General features: G+C 41.1%; 1 protein-coding gene across 2 annotated transcripts; it reads right to left on the bottom strand.

The window, feature by feature from the left end:
- Positions 1 to 1,951: 1,951 nt before the first annotated feature.
- LOC109635639 (periostin-like) lies at positions 1,952 to 18,139 on the bottom strand. Of its 2 annotated transcripts, XM_020096958.2 has the most exons (23): positions 17,808 to 18,139; positions 17,061 to 17,159; positions 12,230 to 12,294; positions 11,983 to 12,140; positions 11,721 to 11,885; positions 11,467 to 11,613; positions 11,243 to 11,384; positions 10,380 to 10,592; positions 10,156 to 10,290; positions 9,813 to 9,961; positions 9,274 to 9,410; positions 8,241 to 8,371; positions 7,954 to 8,084; positions 6,537 to 6,639; positions 6,379 to 6,446; positions 6,240 to 6,285; positions 6,122 to 6,157; positions 5,103 to 5,315; positions 4,968 to 5,003; positions 2,996 to 3,040; positions 2,797 to 2,883; positions 2,680 to 2,715; positions 1,952 to 2,473 (listed from the first exon to the last, which is right to left on the bottom strand). In XM_020096958.2, exons 1-23 carry the CDS (start codon positions 17,924 to 17,926, stop codon positions 2,421 to 2,423), a joined length of 2,514 nt encoding a protein of 837 aa, XP_019952517.2. In that variant the 5' UTR covers positions 17,927 to 18,139; the 3' UTR covers positions 1,952 to 2,420. The 2 variants fall into 2 exon arrangements, with proteins under 2 accessions (XP_019952517.2, XP_019952518.2); XM_020096959.2 differs by lacking the exon at positions 2,996 to 3,040.
- Positions 18,140 to 18,757: the final 618 nt, after the last annotated feature.

Below are 18,757 nucleotides of genomic sequence, written 5' to 3'. Positions count from 1 at the left end.
ATCATTGGGGGAAGTAGTTACAGGCAGTACTAGGCTCTGAATACATGTCACAAGGTCACACTAGGTCACAAACAATCCTTAATGGTAGCTGTGTGCATCTGAAGTCTTAAGAGACACATTTTTTCATTAGTTTCTGCGCACAAGATACAACTGTTGGGACTTCAGAGGCTCTGTTTTAATACAACATAGAAATGGGAAAAACAAATTGTATGACAGATAGACTCATGAACACAGAAATGAAAATCATGTCATCATATTCATAATATTTATTTGTATGTATTGGATTAAACTGTGGTCATATTCTTGTTTTATTATATTCTAACATAACATCTCCAATTGTTCATACTTACAGAATAAGAACTGAAGTCAATTTGTCTGAAGCTTAATTTTAAATGAATGTGATCTTATTAGATGGGGAATCATTAAAATTATGTTAAATGAAAAAAAATTAGGCAGGAAAGTGAGCTGTGTCACATGGGCAGTTAATACCTGTTGAGATATCTTACAAACATGGAATACAATTAAGATAAGAAACATGTATTACTACTGGCTGACAGGTATATATGATTATTTATTGCAACCATCAGACATTCACCAACCATCTAACAGAGCTGATTTCCATTAGTTTGTGTTTATTTATTGTTATTCACTAATCCTGTAGAGGACAATGAGTTCATTCTTGGCCAAGTTTAACTTCTGGAACGAGATGCACATGATCTAAATCATATCCATTATGCTGGATCAAATGTGTCTTTGTGAGATTCATCCACCGATTTTATTTATGCAGTTGGCAGAGAGAGAATAGGGCTGTTGTGTAATGCCTATATTACTGAAGAGGGAATGATTTCAGCTGTGAATCTCCTGCAGCGGGAGAAGGGACCAGTCACTGGTCATGTTCGGGTGGAACTAATGTGGCAGCTGCATTTTCAAGACTTATAATTTTAAGCCATTGCTCCAAGAGTGCAGTGTTATCTGCTTCAACTCGTGCATGAACACAACTAGTGCACAGTTAGTTCAAATCCTGTCCTCTTGTCATCACCTTGTTATCTGCATTTGCTCATCTCCGCTTGATACATCCTTTTAAATACATAGAGATGATATAGAGATGTCCATGAAGGTGTGTATTTTAAAAAATCTGTGGGACGTCTGTTTAAACAGTACTAACAGGGCTAAACCCTAAATATCTTTAACAATAAAGATGAGAAAATTGTTCTTTAATATAGTAGAACATGTTGTTTTAAATTGACACTGAAGCCTAATAAAAATACAGCTAACCTAGTATCAGCTGTCACTGGATATATATATGAAAATTATTTTTGAAAATCTTGTTAAACATAGAATAATCTCTTAATCATGTTTGTGAAAGAGGAAACTATACACAGGAATGAAATTAAACCAAAGTGAAACAGGAGGCTGATGGTGGGACATTGAAACTTTATATTCATCTGCTTCTTTTTAATTTGGCCATATCGTAACATACCATAGCTGTATACAACCTTAATGGGATATAGTAATGTGATGAAGTTTAGCAAAATTTCAGAAATTCAGCTCTGCCCTGGAGGTTTTGTTTTCATCAGCGTTTGTTAGGATTATGCAAAAGCTTGGTGGCAGGATGCAGTGATGGTCGGGGAAGAACCCATTCAATTCTGGTATGGATCCAGGAATTTTAACTCTGTGAGGTGGGGCGTTTTCAACATTTCCCTTGATTTCTTGGAGAATAACTCAAGGATCTTGATGACAAAAAATGTGTTTATAGAATTGATGTTTATGAGTGTGTGTGCAATTTGGTGCAGATCCAAATAAAAATCTGAATCTAGTGAATTTAAATGTGGTTCCCCGAGGGGAATCATGGGAACTTGAATTGTGCATAGACTGAGACAGAGTCAAGCTCAAATTTAAAAGCACGAAACATCGTAAATTTGGAGGCTGCAAAGGAGGATTGAATACTGAGTAAAAATCCATTGTGTTTTTAATCACCATGTGATAATTTACAAAGGTACGATACAGCATCAATGGTAGCAAAACACGGTTTCTTTAAAATGCATCTATTGTACAGAAAACAAGCACCATTAAAAAAAGCATAGAAAAATCTTCCCAAGCCAAGTTTACAAAGTGACATGACTTTAATAAAAAAAGCAAAATATCTCTATGGTAGAATATATCTCACCTTACACACCATCTACCCAACGGCACAAATTCATATTTCCCATGCACACTTACATGAAGGGTATTTCTATGTCACTGCAATGCTATTACACATCATGCCTATCACATACAGTATGGTCCGGATGGAACAATCACAAAGCTAAAATGATTGGATCTCTCCCTGTTGGTCCAGCTTTTTTCAACCCTCCAGCACTCGACCAGGAGCGCTCGAGGTGCATTCAGTCCCTGCGGTGAGCCCGGAGATGTTTCAGGATTCACTGCCTCGGCTTGTGGTGACGCCTGACCAGCCTTGCCCGCCTCATTCCAGCTGTAAACAGGGACACGGGGAGTTAATGGATGGAGCCAGAGGGGAGAGTGTCAACAAAGATGAAAGAAAACATGTGGATGAGGAAACTAATGAGATGCGTGAAGAATGGGTGGAAGGACTGAAACTGTAGATAATGGAAAGTTTGATGAGTAATCGTTTAGCAAAACTTTGGTGTTGAATGTGTCATCAAATCACTGGGCCCTTACCTGGAGGTCTTCTGCTGGGCGCTCCTCTACCTCCCTCTGTGAAATGAAGAGAACACAGTCAACCTGCGCACGCATGCATGTACTACACAAACTCGTTCTGCCGTTAGGAGTGTTTACCTTTAATGAGTCTGGTAATCCTCTCTGATTCCTCATTGATCAGACCCGGGTTGCCATGGATGGTGGTGATTTTCGAGAAGTCTGGACCTGAACATTTCAAAACAAAACCGTTAGATCCAAAATGTGGAGCAGTTTTTACAGTCACAAAGAAAATCATGTATGGGTTTGCAGTTTTGAAAATGCATTTTTGAGACCCTACCCTCAATGATATGAGGCTCGTTCACCGTGGTTTGTCTGGCTCCACCTTCAGACCGGCAGCGGAGAAGGGTGTTGAAAGTCATTTAACGACTTAGCAACTGTACTGACTGACAGACAGACAGACTGACAGGTACATACACCCGGTAAAACACCTCCTCCGCTACCGCACAAGAAGTCAAGCACAGATGTGCAGGATTCATGGACACGCACACACAGATGTTGTCACAGGTCACTTTCAGGGACATTACATATCTTCCATTAATTTCCTGGAGACAAACCCTAATGCTGCATTTGCACCAAATGTGAAGTGAAGAGTCTGGCTGCAGGATCATTTGTGTGTACTCATGATAGGGCACGATCACACATACAACAATGTTGCGGGTCAAAGTTGAGCTCTATGTGAAGCCACGCGGTGGACTTGTTCTACCACAGGAAGTGAAAGGTTTTATTTGTTCCCTCTCGTGCACAGATTGGAAGTAAACTGGAGTGTGACCGTGCCCTCAGAGTAAATCAAGTGAGAGCAAGGCAACTGCTGTATATTTGCCTGTGATCTTCTGCAAAAGTGGAGAGGAGGACTCATGGCTAAAGTGACAATGATTACTGCATCATGCTTGTGTGTGGGACCACAAGACCAACGAGACGCAGACAGCTCAGGGAATTTCACTGTCGTCTCCAGGAACTGTGTCTGGACGATGTTACCTTGTATGTAATAATGTCCCACAAAGAAATAGCTTCACATTAGGTGTGAACGCAGCTTTTTCCCAGTTAAGGATCCTAACTGGTCAAGCTGTCAACACATTAGTGGTCTTTAATCTGACATATGTCCCCAAAGGTGTCCTATAACACGCACACAAACACACAAACACTGCAGAGGGCGTTCAGCTCATACAGAGAGAGTGAATTCTTCTAAAGCCCACTAACAAAGCTGCAAGACACCAGAGATGCAGTTGTAGCTTGAAGCTCACTGCCCCTGCAACCACAAGCCAGTGGCATTTTGGAGATAGGCAAGAGCACTGACAGAGATGGAATCAGATGGATGAGTGATGAGCTGGACACACATCCAAATCATGGTGCACCATTGTCAATAGACAGACATTTTACAGACACATGATGGACGGTAGAATCCAACCTCTGTAGCATCATTACTGAACCTGTATAAACATCATACTCCAGAATGTGCTCTAGTGGAGTTTTGAATGTTGGCTGGCCAAGGCCTCTCATAATAAACTTTACAATTCTAATGAACAACGTATTTAACGATGTCCCCTGTGTAAAACATACAACTGCCCATTATCACAGCAAAGTATTATGGGCAACAACAGGCAACAACATAACTGCTCCAGCTTTTTAACATTATTGTTTTCTAAACTTGTATAATTATATACCTTATATAACTTATATACCTCCTGAGTCCGTCTGAGATGGAAATGTAGGCCATAAAAAACTGAGTTTTTAGAAAAAGCAGGAAATGTACACAGTTCATAGTGAACTGTTTTTCTTTTGAATAATTTTACAATTCCCTGTCTTACCCTTAACATGCAAGCGTTTACATTTGATGGTTAGGTAGGTCTGGTTTTGTTTAAGTTACTCTGACTTTGCTTATCTTCATAATCAGCAGCAATTAGTTTGGTGTTATATAAGTACTTTTATTTGATATAATGCCCTTGAAGAGATGAATGAATTAAGTTTGTTATTATTATAATAATTCTGTTATCGTGAATCAATAAATACAACAAAGTGCGGATAGTTATACAAAGCGAATCAAAATCTACGATCTATACACATGTTCCTTTAAGGCTAAAATGGTGCACACCATGAAAATGATGTGTTTGATGTTGTGAAGGATGATCACCAGGGAGACGATGCTCAGTAAAGATTGATGCATTTGTTAAAAGAGCCGTTAGAGGACGCATGAAAGCCCTTAGATGCAGACCAACCAGCTCATGGGAAGAAATGCTTTAAGAGAAACTTACCTTCAATTTGTTTCCCATCAGCATCAAACTCTCCACCTGCACCGATAAAACAAAATATACGGTGTGTTATTAAAATCTATTTTTAAACCTTTGTGAAATCTCATTGTGTAACAACTATAAGAACATTGACCTCACCATCAATAACTCTTGTAACCTTGGTAATTTTTGGTTCCCCCGTTTCGATGACCCTGGTTACCTTGGTGATCACCGGCTCCCCCTTGACAACCACCTCGGTGACAATTGGTTGTTTTTCGATGACTCTCGTTACCTTGGTGATCACCTTGTCCAGCCCAATGACCCTGGTTGGTTCTTCTTCCAACACTCTGATCACCTTTGTCACATCAGGGACTGTTAGACAGAGGGAGCAAAGGGAGACGTGACCATCCCATAATAATGATAATAGAGAGAGGGCATCTTTAAAGCACCTGCACAAGTTGTGTCTCAATTCAGGGGCTGCATCCTTCAGAGGATGTGGTCTACCCACAAAGATTCTTTCAAGTAGACACTACATCTTTTCACCCATCAAGCACATCCTACGAGCCGTTGTGATACCATGTGACTGTGCATCACATGGTATCACAACACTGTTTCTGGATAAAGCCAAATCAGTAGTAGTAGTGTAAAGCATAATTCACAATTATTACCATAACTGTAATAAAGCAAACATGTGTAGCCCCTAAAAATGTAATCTCTCAGTGGGCGGAACCTTCAGCTCTCTGGTCCTAGATCCTTCGAGGAATCAGGTTGCATCTCTTCTTTGTTATAATAAATCAAAGCCTGTTTCCATCCATGTGGACGTGAGTAACTGGAAGAACCAAGAGTCCGCTATGGTCTCTGAGCATGTTCTGCTTTGACAGCTTAATTACCTCATCTCTGGAAGAGTTGATTAAATATCCCAGGAGGCCACAGTGGATATAAGTAACAGTGAGCGGAACAAAGAACAGGGTCCAGGGAAGAGGCCAGGATGGAACAATGAAAGTTATGTAACATGCAGGTAGCTGCAGATTGGATTTCACTTGCTCATTTTTTAAACAAAGAACATCTGTTCATTTTAAAGGCAGACATGTTTTTCCTATAAACACATTGAGAACACATCAAATCTCTGAAAATGAATTCCTCACTTTCAGTAATGTGGATAATAACAGTGGTCTCACCTCTTTCAATATAGTGAGTGTTGGTAATGGTCTTCTCTGTGAAGTAACACAATAGGTTTTAAGTTGCTGCAGACACAATAATGCGTACATATGTTCAAACAGTGACAGAGACACTTACTGATGAAAGTGATTGGGATCTCATTGTAAGAAAATCCTGAAACATACTAAAGACAAAAGCAGAATAAGAGGTATTAAAACAAAATATAGACAAACGAAAGTGGAACATATTCACATATGTGAGTTTTTTCTTTCATTACCTTTATCTGGATGTATCTAATCAGTTTCTTCAGGAGGACCTGGAGGTCCTGACGGCCCACAGGAAGGTCTGCAAGTCATACGCATCATCAATAAACGGAATATTTCCACACACACAGGGAACATTTCATTATTTTCTGCTACTGCATGTTGCTCCCACCTCCGGGGTACAGAACGTTCTTCACCATATGGATGACACCGTTTGTGGCCATAACGTCACTGTCTGGAACGTTCACAGAGTTGACATGAATAGAGTTGTTAACCTGAGAAAAACAAAGAAACACTGAATGCAAGTGTGTTTTTCTAATACTATTCATAAGGCACTTCCCTGAGGAATTACCTGTATTTTTTTATATCACAACATCAAAATCGATATGAGAGGTTTTCCAGGCAGCTTGCTCCACTGTTGGATATTAGGTCCAGGAGTTCAATTTCTGATTCCCTCCAATTTAATAGTCTCCACAGTTGTGAGTGGAGGTGGATATGAAAGTAAGGGACTGGCTTCCTCTCACGCACATCAGCCATTGAGCCCATTCACTTTCTGACTCATTCCACATTTTAAAAACCCACTTTCCCATTATTTTAACAGACCGAGGCCTGAAAACCCCACTCTCCTAACAGCACATTATCCCAAACAAGCTTTCGCATGTCTACTCAGTGGGTCCTGTCAGCCTGATGTGACATTTTGGCTGATAACTTGATATTGTTGTAGGAAAGGGGCTAAATTGAGGAAATTGCAGGGATATTATGAAAAAAATGGCATTAAGACTAAAAGGAAGAAAAAGAGAAGAAATGGGAGGTGGAGGGGATCAGAATAGGAAATAGCAGTGGGTGCTGATGGAAATGACAGGAAGACAGATTGTATTACTTCTGGCCGTTCTCCAAATATATCCAGCTTTGAAATAATAAATAGGCGCTGACTCATCAATTGCAATTGTTTAAATGAGAATGTGGGGAAAAGCTGGATTACAGTGTACATATATTTGTATAGCTGTTTCTGACATGTGGAGGACTTTCCCCACAGTTTGCCTTTTCTTATTTTTTTTAAATGCGTGTTAAAGCATCATCACATTTATAACATTTCCCATCATGCTGTTTTTTTTAAAACACAAATTTGGCAGGAACTGTACCGGAGTCAAGCTGCCAGCGAGTAAAACCATCGTCATACATCTTAGTCCAAACATGACCTTTATATAATGACGAATCCATTGGGGCAGAAATAAGTATTGTTACCTCCACCATGGAGATTATGTGTTCGACCTTGCATCCTTGTTTGTGTGTTTGTTTGTTGGTTGGTTTGTTTCTCAGGAGAATTATGCAAAAACCACTGATGTCTTGGGACATGGACCAAGTTAAAGATCGATTTCTTTAACATTGTGAGATATGATGTTTTTAACATGCGTTCACAGGTTGGTGAGCCTGATTGAATTTAAGGGAATTGTTGGACCTTGGCGGGGGTATCAAGGGGAATCTCTGTGTTTGATTGTACAATGATTGTGAAAATGATTAAGACCATACGCCCAATATTTGCTCTAAGGACACGACTCCACACATGAACACAGACTGGTTGTACGTACAGACATAACTTGCAGGTTCTTGCCCTGCAGCGTTTTGAGCAGATTGGTAACTCCTCCCTCCAATCCTCCATTAATGAAGATGCCATTACTGAAGTGGTACAGCAGAATGGTTCTCAGAACATTCAGATCACCTGTCAACAAGGACACAAGTTAAACACGATATACATACTATTAGCATATTTGTATCTCCTCATTACTGCATTGTAGATTTTTAAATAAAAACAAGCAAGCTCGACAGTAGTCCTTCTTTTTCTAGTAATGTAGGTAAACGTGTTCAGTTCACTTACTTCTGAGCAGAGCAAAGTCTTCTGTACTCAGGCCATCGAATGCCTCGTCGGTTGGTGCAAAGATGGTGTAGGAGCCTTCCTGCCTCAGCAGATCAGTCAGACCTGCCGTTTCCATCAGTGACAGGAAAATCCTACATTTATTCAATTTAAGAAAAATTAAGGAAAGAAGAAAGTCATCAATGGGTTGAATCCAAGACTGTGGAAGATGAAATTTTGCCTGTAAATCAATAATTCTGCTGATGTTTTATAATCTTCAATGACAGAAATGAAACCATACCCTGCTTTTTAATATCCTGGTCACTGACATCTTTTTTCTTATGTCTTATTCATCATGTCTCATACATCAGGTGGAGCTCTACACCTTTTCCACCAGTTACAGCAGCTCCACTTCTAATGGCTGCGACGAGGCTCTATTACATCTCATTATTGGATTGAAAAGTGGTAAAATGTGTTGCTCATTTCAGAGTAGGGGGAATTATGGTTGTTGAGGTTTGGGATATGTGTGAGACACATGTGCTTCTGTGGGCGCCACATTCACACATCTGCCTCCTCAGTTATTCATCATTGGGCGCCAGTGTTTGTCACAGAGCCAGAAAATATGAAATGAGTGGAAAAGCACTAATGTTTGGTAGATTACTGTGTTCTGTGAAATTTGTGAGCAGAGGAAAGTATGGAAAATCACTTAATATACTCCAGTTAGTTTGGATGTATAAACAAAGTATTAATCATCTTAATCACCCAAAGCTGGAGTGTTGGATTTTTACATCAATGTCCATTACATTCAATCCTTTGCCAAACGAGTTCATAAAATGCAGATTAATCGTATTAGTGCCAAGAAAATCTCTCTGCGTTTTGTCGTGGTGATATTCATACTCTGGTCCAGTGGCAGCGAAGGGTTTTAAATCAACCAGCAATACTTCGTTTTCCAGAGCTAAGAAGAAGAGCAACCATAATGACGGAGTGTACGATGGTGGTAATACCTAGAGTGTGATTTAATTCATTCATTCAAAATGGAATACTTTGAGGTTCTTACTTGAACCGTCCGTCAGCAATCAGGAGCTCGTACATCGTCTTCTTGGCCGGGGTGATGAGAGAGTTCATCAGATGGAGGGCCCCATTGCTTCCCTCCTTACTGCCACGCACCATACAAGCATTTTCTATGCACACAGCCTAACAGGAGTGCAGAGATATTCAGAGAGCAGAGCTTCAGGTATCCAGAAAATCTCTTTGTGCAAATCTGTTAAGCATTCGGCTTAAGGGAAGCCGGCTGTCACATTATGTGTTTGCGTAATTCAAACAGGAACAATACAATTCTGTGACGACCTAAACCCAGCTGATTCTAATATCTGAGCCACCAGAGCAGAAATGCATTTCATTTGCCAAGAACACTGGACAAACCCGCTGCATTATTGTGTTTGTTTATATCTGAAAGACAGAAGAATCATGTTAGCACTCGATAAGGAGCCAGGCAATGGAAGCCAACTCCCTCTGCTATCTTTTCATCATCTTTCCATCATCTCCTCTTATCTTTTTTTTTTCTTTCTGTTCTTCAATCGACTGTGTTTGACTCACAGTGCGGTAAATGAACACTCGGAGGATTTTGCCAGCCAGTGTTTCAAGCAGCTGTCCATTGTAGAGTTCACTCAGGGTGACTTTCAGCTTCAAGATGTGATTTTCCAAGATCGCTCTCAGCACACTCTGGTCTCTTGACAACACCTCATCTGACAAACACAGACAAGTTGCAGTTATAAAACAACACATTACGCTATACACCATCTCTTATGTTTTTACTGGCATTTGTTTTTTCGCAGGATTAACTAAATATCTTTGAAGGACAAACGGTGGCTTTTCCATAAGATTGTTATGTTAAGGTTGCTCAAAACCACTTTAAACACAGGACTGGAGATCAACTCACGAGTGAAGGCTCCGTTGAGTGGAGCGAGAAGTGTGTATTCAGTCTGCGGACGCATGACGGCGGCTAATCCCAGTTCGGACACCATGTCAGTGAACGTACTCTGTGTGTCTCCCATCAGCTCCATCACTTCCTTGGCTGGTGTGAATCACATGACATGTTGGTGATCACAGAACAATATCGCTGATTGATTAAAACATATGTTAGTGTTTACGTTTCATTTGTACCTGAGTCTGGGATGAGCACCTGGTCGATGAGGTGGATGACTCCGTTGGTGGTGACGATGTCTTTCTTCAGCACCATCTTGATTCCATTCACTGTCAAACTGTCGCCGTCGCAGCCGATCTCTATGTCGCTGCCTTCCTCCGTCTCATACACTGTTCCTGCCGTGATCGCCTCTGAACACTGGACACTCTTCAGCAGGTGGTAGTTCACCAGGGCTGATGGGAAAAAGACGGTGAGAGGGAAGCTTGAGAGAAAGAGCTGTTGAGAATTTAAAAAAAATGTACCTGAACAGATTTTGCACTTTTATAGCCTTTGTGGGTTGTCTGTGGTTATTTTCGTCATCTGGCTACACTCACATATTTTCTCAGCTCTTTTGAAAATATTTAGGTAATTCTATCAACATTTAGATATGAAGTTACACCTCAACTGAATCCAACTGTCAAACTGAGCCTGCAAAACTGGCCTGCAAAACGCACTGCAATTACAACATGGAAATCAGTTCCAAACCCACAGAAATTCAAATGAAGTGTAGAAACAAGGCACAAGGATCCATTTAATCTTAACTTTGGTGGACGTTCGTTCTACAGTGGTTGGGCAGTAAAGCCTGTTTGCAGCATGTCTGAGAATGAAGCTGAGGTTATATTGTGGTCCCAGACGACACCACAAACCGACTTCATGTTTATAGACAAGCTAGTAGGGAAGAGACACCAAAGCCAGTAGGGTTCATACTCTTGGAAAATTCATAGCAAACAATCCATCAGTTGTTGAGACATTTTAATCTGGAATACTGCTTCTAACCAACTAACCCTAAACCCAAAAAACATTTGAAGTATGCTTGCGGGTTATGTCATTATATGTAAATCACCTGCAACGACAGCCTTCTTGCCCATTATACGCTCCAGGTAGCCTGAGTTCAATTTGTCAAAGGCTTTGTTGGTGGGTGCAAACAGGGTGTAGTGTCCAGGCTGGCTCAGCTTGTCCATCATTCCAGAAGCCAACGCTGCAGCCTGGGAAACAAGACATGAGAGGTTATTTTATTGACTCTTTGCTCTCCACCCATGTATTTAGCGTGCTGTGCGTTCTACATACATTGAAGGAGGTGAGGTCATCATTGACATCCAGGACATCCTTGATGGTGTTGCCCACAGCGCTGATGACCCTATCGATCACATGCACAACGCCATTTGTGGCCACCTGGTTGCCGTGGATGATTCTGGCACAGTTCACTGTCACAACCTTAACAGCGAGGAAATCTTATGTTAAGCCAAGTGAGTAAATGGGGTTAGAGATGTTTTGACATATTTCAGGCATGTAAAAGGTTTTAACACTGTGGATAAACTGACCCCATTTGAATAGTGGTTGATGTAGAGCCCCAGGTCATTGTACATGGATTTTACAGTCATGCCGTCCTTCATCCCTTTTGTCAGAAGACGTCGGTTCACCATGTGGAAGTGAAGAGCGTTGTACAGCTCGATGTTCACGTTGCTCACCAGTGCAGACCGCGCAGACTGGGGAAATCACACCATCGGTTAAACATCACTAACTTTATATTCTTTGGCTCTTATTGAATTCATTTCTTTTCTCTTTAAAATTCAGTTCACTCACAGGGTTAACCTGGTCCCAGGCGTCATTGCTCGGTGCAAACAGGGTGAAGGAGCCTTGGCCTTCAATTTCCTCTCTCAGCTTGGAAATGTCGGCGTACTGCTGTGTGGTTGTAGCCTTTACGAGCCCCAGCGTACCATACACGTGGTCGATGGGAGCCACTAGAAGGAAGCAGAGGGATTGTTCATGCACAGAAAAAGGCAAGTCTACAGAACCTGCTAACTGGACGTCAGTGGTTGGTGCCACCTACCTGCAGGGCATCCTCTCATACCCTCCATCATCATGTACCCAGGACAGCACTCATATATGATTGTCCTGCCAAAAAAAAAACCACATACATATAAGACCTGTGAGTGATTAAAAAGACTGTAATTAACTTTATGCATGTGGGTGATTTCTATGACCGTGGAGGACAAACAGCCAGAGAACAGCGAAAAAGAAAAATGTGCAATATAATATATGTAATGCGATGCACTAAAGGAATTCCTCAGGCCTATTAAGCAGAACTGACTGACGAGAGGAAGAACAAAAAAACCCTGGGAGCGGATGACGAGAACTTGGACTCAGAGAGGTGAAGACATGTCAGACAGACTGAGAGCAAGGCTACAGAAAGAGGAGGGATTTCACTAACCAAAATATAAACCCATAATTGGGCATTTGAAAGTTAGAAAAGAAAAACACTGCTGACATGAAAGAGGTTCACAAGAAGCTGGCAGAGGGCCGACAAGTCTCCGCAGACCAATCGAAGAGAAAGAACTAAGAAAGAAAGAGCAAGTGAGGGAGCCGACATCTTTTCCAATATCTCATGCAAAACAACAAACCCAACAAAAGAAAAAAATACAAGAATGTTAATGAAAAACTGAAGGAGTCATGTAATATTTAAAACACTGACAAGCTGTGCATTACGAATATCAAAGAGCAAAGAGATGAGGGATCAAAACTCTGCAGCTTTTCCCTGACTTCAAAATGATCACTGAATAAAATATGTACGTCTGTGGGCCGTCACATTAAAATAACTCAACAGCATAAGCTCTAAGGGAACCAGAGCTTTACATTGTACTGAAATATATAATCATATAAAAGTAGTATAATGACACATTATACTGTATGTGTTAATTTTCTCTTGATGTTCATGCTCCGGGCAATTATTATTAATTCCATAATTAACGTAATTACTCCTTGTCATTAGTGAAGATAGGAAACCTTGTTGTACTCCAATGCAGAATATTGACCCATTTCTGTTTATTCAAGTATTTATACGTGAGCTTTTCCATCATCAAGTCTGTAAGATCGATCGCTGTTTAAAGTTTAGTGTAAGGGTCTTATCTGTGGTGGTGGCCCTTTAGTCAGAATAAACGGAGATCACTTTCAAAGGCCGTCATGGTCTGGCCTTTCCATCCTTCAAATCACAACACAGACAATAGACTCCCCCGGGTACTTTATCTTATTCAGGAAAAACCAGACAGTCATATCCATCTGATTTAATCTTATTCCCAAAGAACTCTAAGAAAAACTAAATCTTGATAAACAATCGACTTCTTGTGTAAATTTTAAAGATTTAGAGGGCGGAAGGAACAGCTTAGGAAAATATGTGAAAGTAGTAGAAACATCCTGGCAGGAAGCTGAGAGGACCTGCTAACATGAGCTGCACGTTCAGCCCTCCTCCCTCAGCCGTACGGTCCAGACATGATGAGAGAAGCCTTGACACTTTGAGCCATAAATCAATATTCCATCAAATTTAGGTTAAATTGGGGAATAAATTGTGTTTTTCCAAGCAGATTCACTTTTAGAGGTAACGACGAGCAGACGTTTGTTTGGGACTCATCCCAAGTTAGTGCACATCGTCCAAACATTCAAACAAAACGAGCAGTGAGTCAACATCAATGATCCGCCAGAGAACGAGCCACGGAGTCCCCGAACGCTGGAATAAATTTAATTGGGGTTTAACTTGAAGCCCTTCAAAGGTTCCAGCTTTCAGCGAGTTTGCTAAAGAGACGGGGACACTTTTATAGTTTGCTGCTTTCGTTTTTTTTTCCCATGGAAATACTGTGTTCCTATATGAACCCTGTGCTTCCTCTGCAGGATTCATATTCTAAAGAAATAACGGTTGGCAGTAGTGAAGTTATGCAAGAGCAAATCACTCCCTTTGCAGCACTTTAAACATGCGGCACACAAACAGTAAAAAAACATAACTCACTTTCTCCCGTCAACTCCCTGAAATGACGTGTTTCTAGCAAACCTCTTCTAATCCACTTTAACCAGAGTGTTTGTGTGTGTGTAAATGCAGTGATACAGAATGAGATGCTGTGAATCTGCTACTGTTGCTCTCACAGAGAATTCCCTGTTTGCTATGACACTGATTGATATCATGCAAAACATACACACACACACACACACACACACACAGGAGGGTATGAAGTCATTGCTCCCCAGCTGCACACTGACAGGATAATGGATGCAGAATAGACCAGAAACAGAACTGGCAAAAGCACTGTGACCAGCCCTCTGGCAGTGTCGCTGCACGGAGCAGCTCAACAGGGCTTCCAGATGAGCAGATGTGCAAACATGGGGCAACACACACACACACACACACACACACACACACACACACACACACTGTACCTTACACAGACACACATGTCTTGCATCTACTAAAAACATTACGTTTTATTCCCGTCATGCAGTTTAGGAATAATCTTGATTTCTTGTGTCCTTTTCTTTCTCCAGAGGATTCCTGCAGACTGTGCCAACATTTCTCTACTTAATACATGACAACGGCTCACTGCAGATTAAAACTCCACACTTTGACTTTTCCACACCTCATCCATAAAAATGACATAATTAATATAACCACAGATCAATCTCAATTCAAAGCGTTTGTCCTCAGCTCTCCCTGCGCATCATGTCCGTCACCAACATCACTACACCCAGGAAATTGCTTCCACCTGAATCTCCACTTCAAGAGCTCAATCTCCCGGAGTATCACTTAACTCCTGGTGGATAATTGGAAGAATTAAAGGTTGAATTCACATCAATGAAATTTGTTCTTTGAAACGGTGCGTTTATCAGTGGTTATGTGCAGGTATATATCGCTTCAGATGCTGCGTACAGGCTCTTCACACCCTCTCCTAATCACTCATCGACACCAAATCCAGCTCAGACACAAGCACAGCTGGGTGGATTTCCTGCACCGCTGCCAAACAATGTCCTCACTGTGACCACAGAGGGAGGCAACTTCTCTGGCTCTGCACAAGTGTTGTTCGGTTCGGTTACATTTCTTTGCTGTGTTAGTTCAGGCACAAATGAGGTTTTGTCTCTTTTTTTATCTATACGATGTTAAATTCATAATTTATACTTGACTGATTTGTATTCATGCGTGCACGATCAAATGCAGAACAGGGAGATATAATTCTATGTTATTTCTTTTAGTTCTTTTTTATTTCATTTTTTGGGTAATAGAAATCTTTTTGAACCTGATTATATACTTAAGTACTTGATTCATTTGTATTTGTGCATACAGGATTAAGTGCAGTTAAATGTAATTATATGTTCTTTTCACATTCTTTTTTTTCTTTATTTCATACAAATCTTCTCTTTAAATTTTGATTTTAATTCTAGTTCATTATTTCATTTTCCTCAAGTAACTTTCTTTTGTCTTTTTTTAATAGTTCCTGGTGGTTCCATGTAGTTGCCTTTTTTCTCTCTATAATACTGAATCACTCCTCCACGCACTTTCCCTCTCATCACCTCACATAAATATAATCCTACTTACATTACAACTGATTGTATGACTAAGAGAAGGTGTGTGTGTGTGTGTGCGCGAGCATGCGTGTGTGTTCTTGTATCTGCGTGTCTGTGAAAGAGCAGCTCCAGCCGAGCCTTACACTCCATCAACACATCATCAGCGGTGTTCCAACATATTATTCTGACCTAAATCCATCAGCTACATGCATTTATGCAGTTAGTCACTCTTTGTCAAATTGTCTTAATTTCCTGTAGTTTGGCATTTTGAAACAAACAAATTCAAAAAAATAATTTTCAAATTTTATCATTGAATTCTAAAACACGTATTACTCCCACCGAGGGACACAAAACTCACTGCTATCAAAACGTCACATAAAATACTTTCACAGTCAGAAAAACATGATCCACGCAGGGAAGCTACACTTTGTTATGTTTGCTCAGTTCAGAGAGAGGAAGTAAATGAGTAAAAACAAAAAAACAACTACTGGAAGTAGAATATGCGTATTAATCACAATAAATAATAGTGGCTAGAAATATGTACAAATAATGCACATACTAATGGAAACACGCAAAGTACAATGACAGCATTTTAACACACACACACACACACAGGAGCTGCAGTACATCCTGTGTCTTGACCGAATGCACACACACACACACACACACACACACACACACAAAGAGCATATAGACAGAATTCTTCCTGAGCAGCTGAAATGTATCTGAGGGGCAGTGGAGCATCAATCCTGCATGAGCACAGTTTACAACACCAGCAGGTCGACAATAGAGTGAACTCGCCCGCAGGCTACAGGCCCGTACGCAGGGTGGGGGATTTAGTGTGAGGGCTGGGGGGGTTGTCTGGGGACCTTGAGTTAAAGCATCACGAAAAAACAAAAAAAAGATTTGTTGTATCTTGGGTCCTCTTGTTCCACGTTTAAGAAATCTCTCAAATGTGTCAATAAGACGTACATAAAATGTTGAAAAGTGAAATGTACCTGTCTGTGAAGGTTCAAAGAGGAGTGTGAGACATGCAGCTACATGCTGAGGTTACAGGAGACAGACTGAGCCTGAGCGTCCACACAGCTGGAGTCATATAGATGTGACCTCGGCCGTTTGAACCACAGTAAAAAAAAAAACCGTGAGCAGTAAAAGGTTAATCTGTTAAATCGATCAATCTCAAGTACGTTGTGTTTATTTGATTTGCTGGAAAATCAGAGTTTCAAATCCTCTATACATTTTAAGAGTTGTTACTATAATGTGCAGGATATGTGGAAGCCTGCAGTGGTTTGCACTTAGAGTGAAGAAAAAATTCATCAAGTCCCTTTGCAAAGACTTACGCCTTCTTGCCACAGATAGCGCCTTTGTACCAGTTCCTGCACGTGCTGAAATATTTCTTCTTGGTGCCCATGACCTGCTGCAGAGCGCACACGTTGGGCCTGAGAGAGGAGGGGATGGATGGGGGAGGGAGGAAAAAAAAAGTGAGGAGTAGCAGGAAGAAGAAGGGTATAGGTGAGGTGGGATGTGGGAGAGAGACGGGTAGGAAGAAAGAACAATGAGATGAGAGGAGGTGAGGGATGTTGAGTGATGGTATGAAACAGGGAGGGGTGCAGGAAGGAACTTTATTTAAACAAGCAAAAGCTTAAGTACAGTGTGTTTTTTAACAATGAAAACGTTAGTTTTTAAGCCTTACTTTGTCATTTTCTTGCAATAAATTCATACAAAAACTTTCTCAAAGTTAAATGTAAAAAGTTCACTGCAGAATCAATTTCAAACACTATATCTGGGACATATATTTATAGGAGAGTAGAAAATAAATATAAACGATATTGAGTTTTCCTTTATGGCTCAAATCAATATTTCCCTCACTGTGGCCGACCTGCTTCTGAAGTAATCGTGCAATTTATGTTCATTTATCTGCAGATAATTGCAAATAAAATGGTTCGGAGTTGTTAATACCAGCAAAAATCTTCTGAATTATAAAGTAAAAAATGCAATAACTGTTTCACTGTTCTTTAAACTTGTTATTTATCATCACAGTTTCATGTTTTTCCTCCCCCCTCCTCCCCCCTGTCGCGTCTCCTTACCCTTCATTCCGGGCCCGTATGCGACTGTGGGTGACGATCTTGTCGTAGGCTGAAGAATCCACGCTCCCCAGACAGCAGAGCGCCACCAGTGCTGAGGTCACGACGAGCAGCTGATGCATCCTGGGATGTTATCAGTCCTCTGTATACTGCAAATGGCAAACACACACACACACACAACTGGGGTCCCCCCAACACAACAAATACACTAGAGATACAGGAGAGTGAGAGAGAGAGAGCTTTTATACCAACAGGTCTCTCTCTCTCTCTCTAACACACACCCATACCCACCCACTCCTTAAAAAAATCCTCCCTCACTTTCCATACCATTATATCCTGTTCTCACCCACACACACACACACACACACTGAGTCAGAATCCTCCCTCGAGCTGCAGCTTATTGTCTCCCTCTCCCCTCACATGGTTGCTCGGGTCTTTCTCCACCACCATCCCATCCCAGAGCACCGACGACGCCCTTAAACATGACATCAGCTCTGCACGATGCTGTGACAGATGGTGGATTATCTTGTAAAATTATATCAGACTACTGTGTAACACAGAGGTTTTTCATCCTCGCCTTAAAGATTGATGGGGCGTTTTAAGAGGGGAGCTGGAGTAGCCACTCTGATATCTGTCCTGTGTAAAGAACCTTGATTTAGCTGTTTTTAATGTGCCGGGAAAGAAGGTTGTAAATCAAACAACCCTGTGGTGATGAATCTGTGTAGACGAAGACATTTCACACTTTTCTTGACAGAAGCCTGACTGTGTTTTCTTATCATCCATCCCCAGGGATACCCCCCTCTCCTCCCCATCGATTTTGAGATGTGGATTTATCCTTTCCTCCCCTGAGCTCTATTCTGTGCTGCAGCTGCTCTTTCCCCCCTTCATCCCCCCTCCATGCTGTCATACTCCATCGTTCATTACCTCAACTCTCCTTCGCTGGACCTAACTTC

Source organism: Paralichthys olivaceus, chromosome 15, assembly GCF_024713975.1.
Source record: "Paralichthys olivaceus isolate ysfri-2021 chromosome 15, ASM2471397v2, whole genome shotgun sequence".
NCBI classification, from domain to species: domain Eukaryota; kingdom Metazoa; phylum Chordata; class Actinopteri; order Pleuronectiformes; family Paralichthyidae; genus Paralichthys; species Paralichthys olivaceus.
This window is presented reverse-complemented; position numbering and strand designations above follow the sequence as displayed.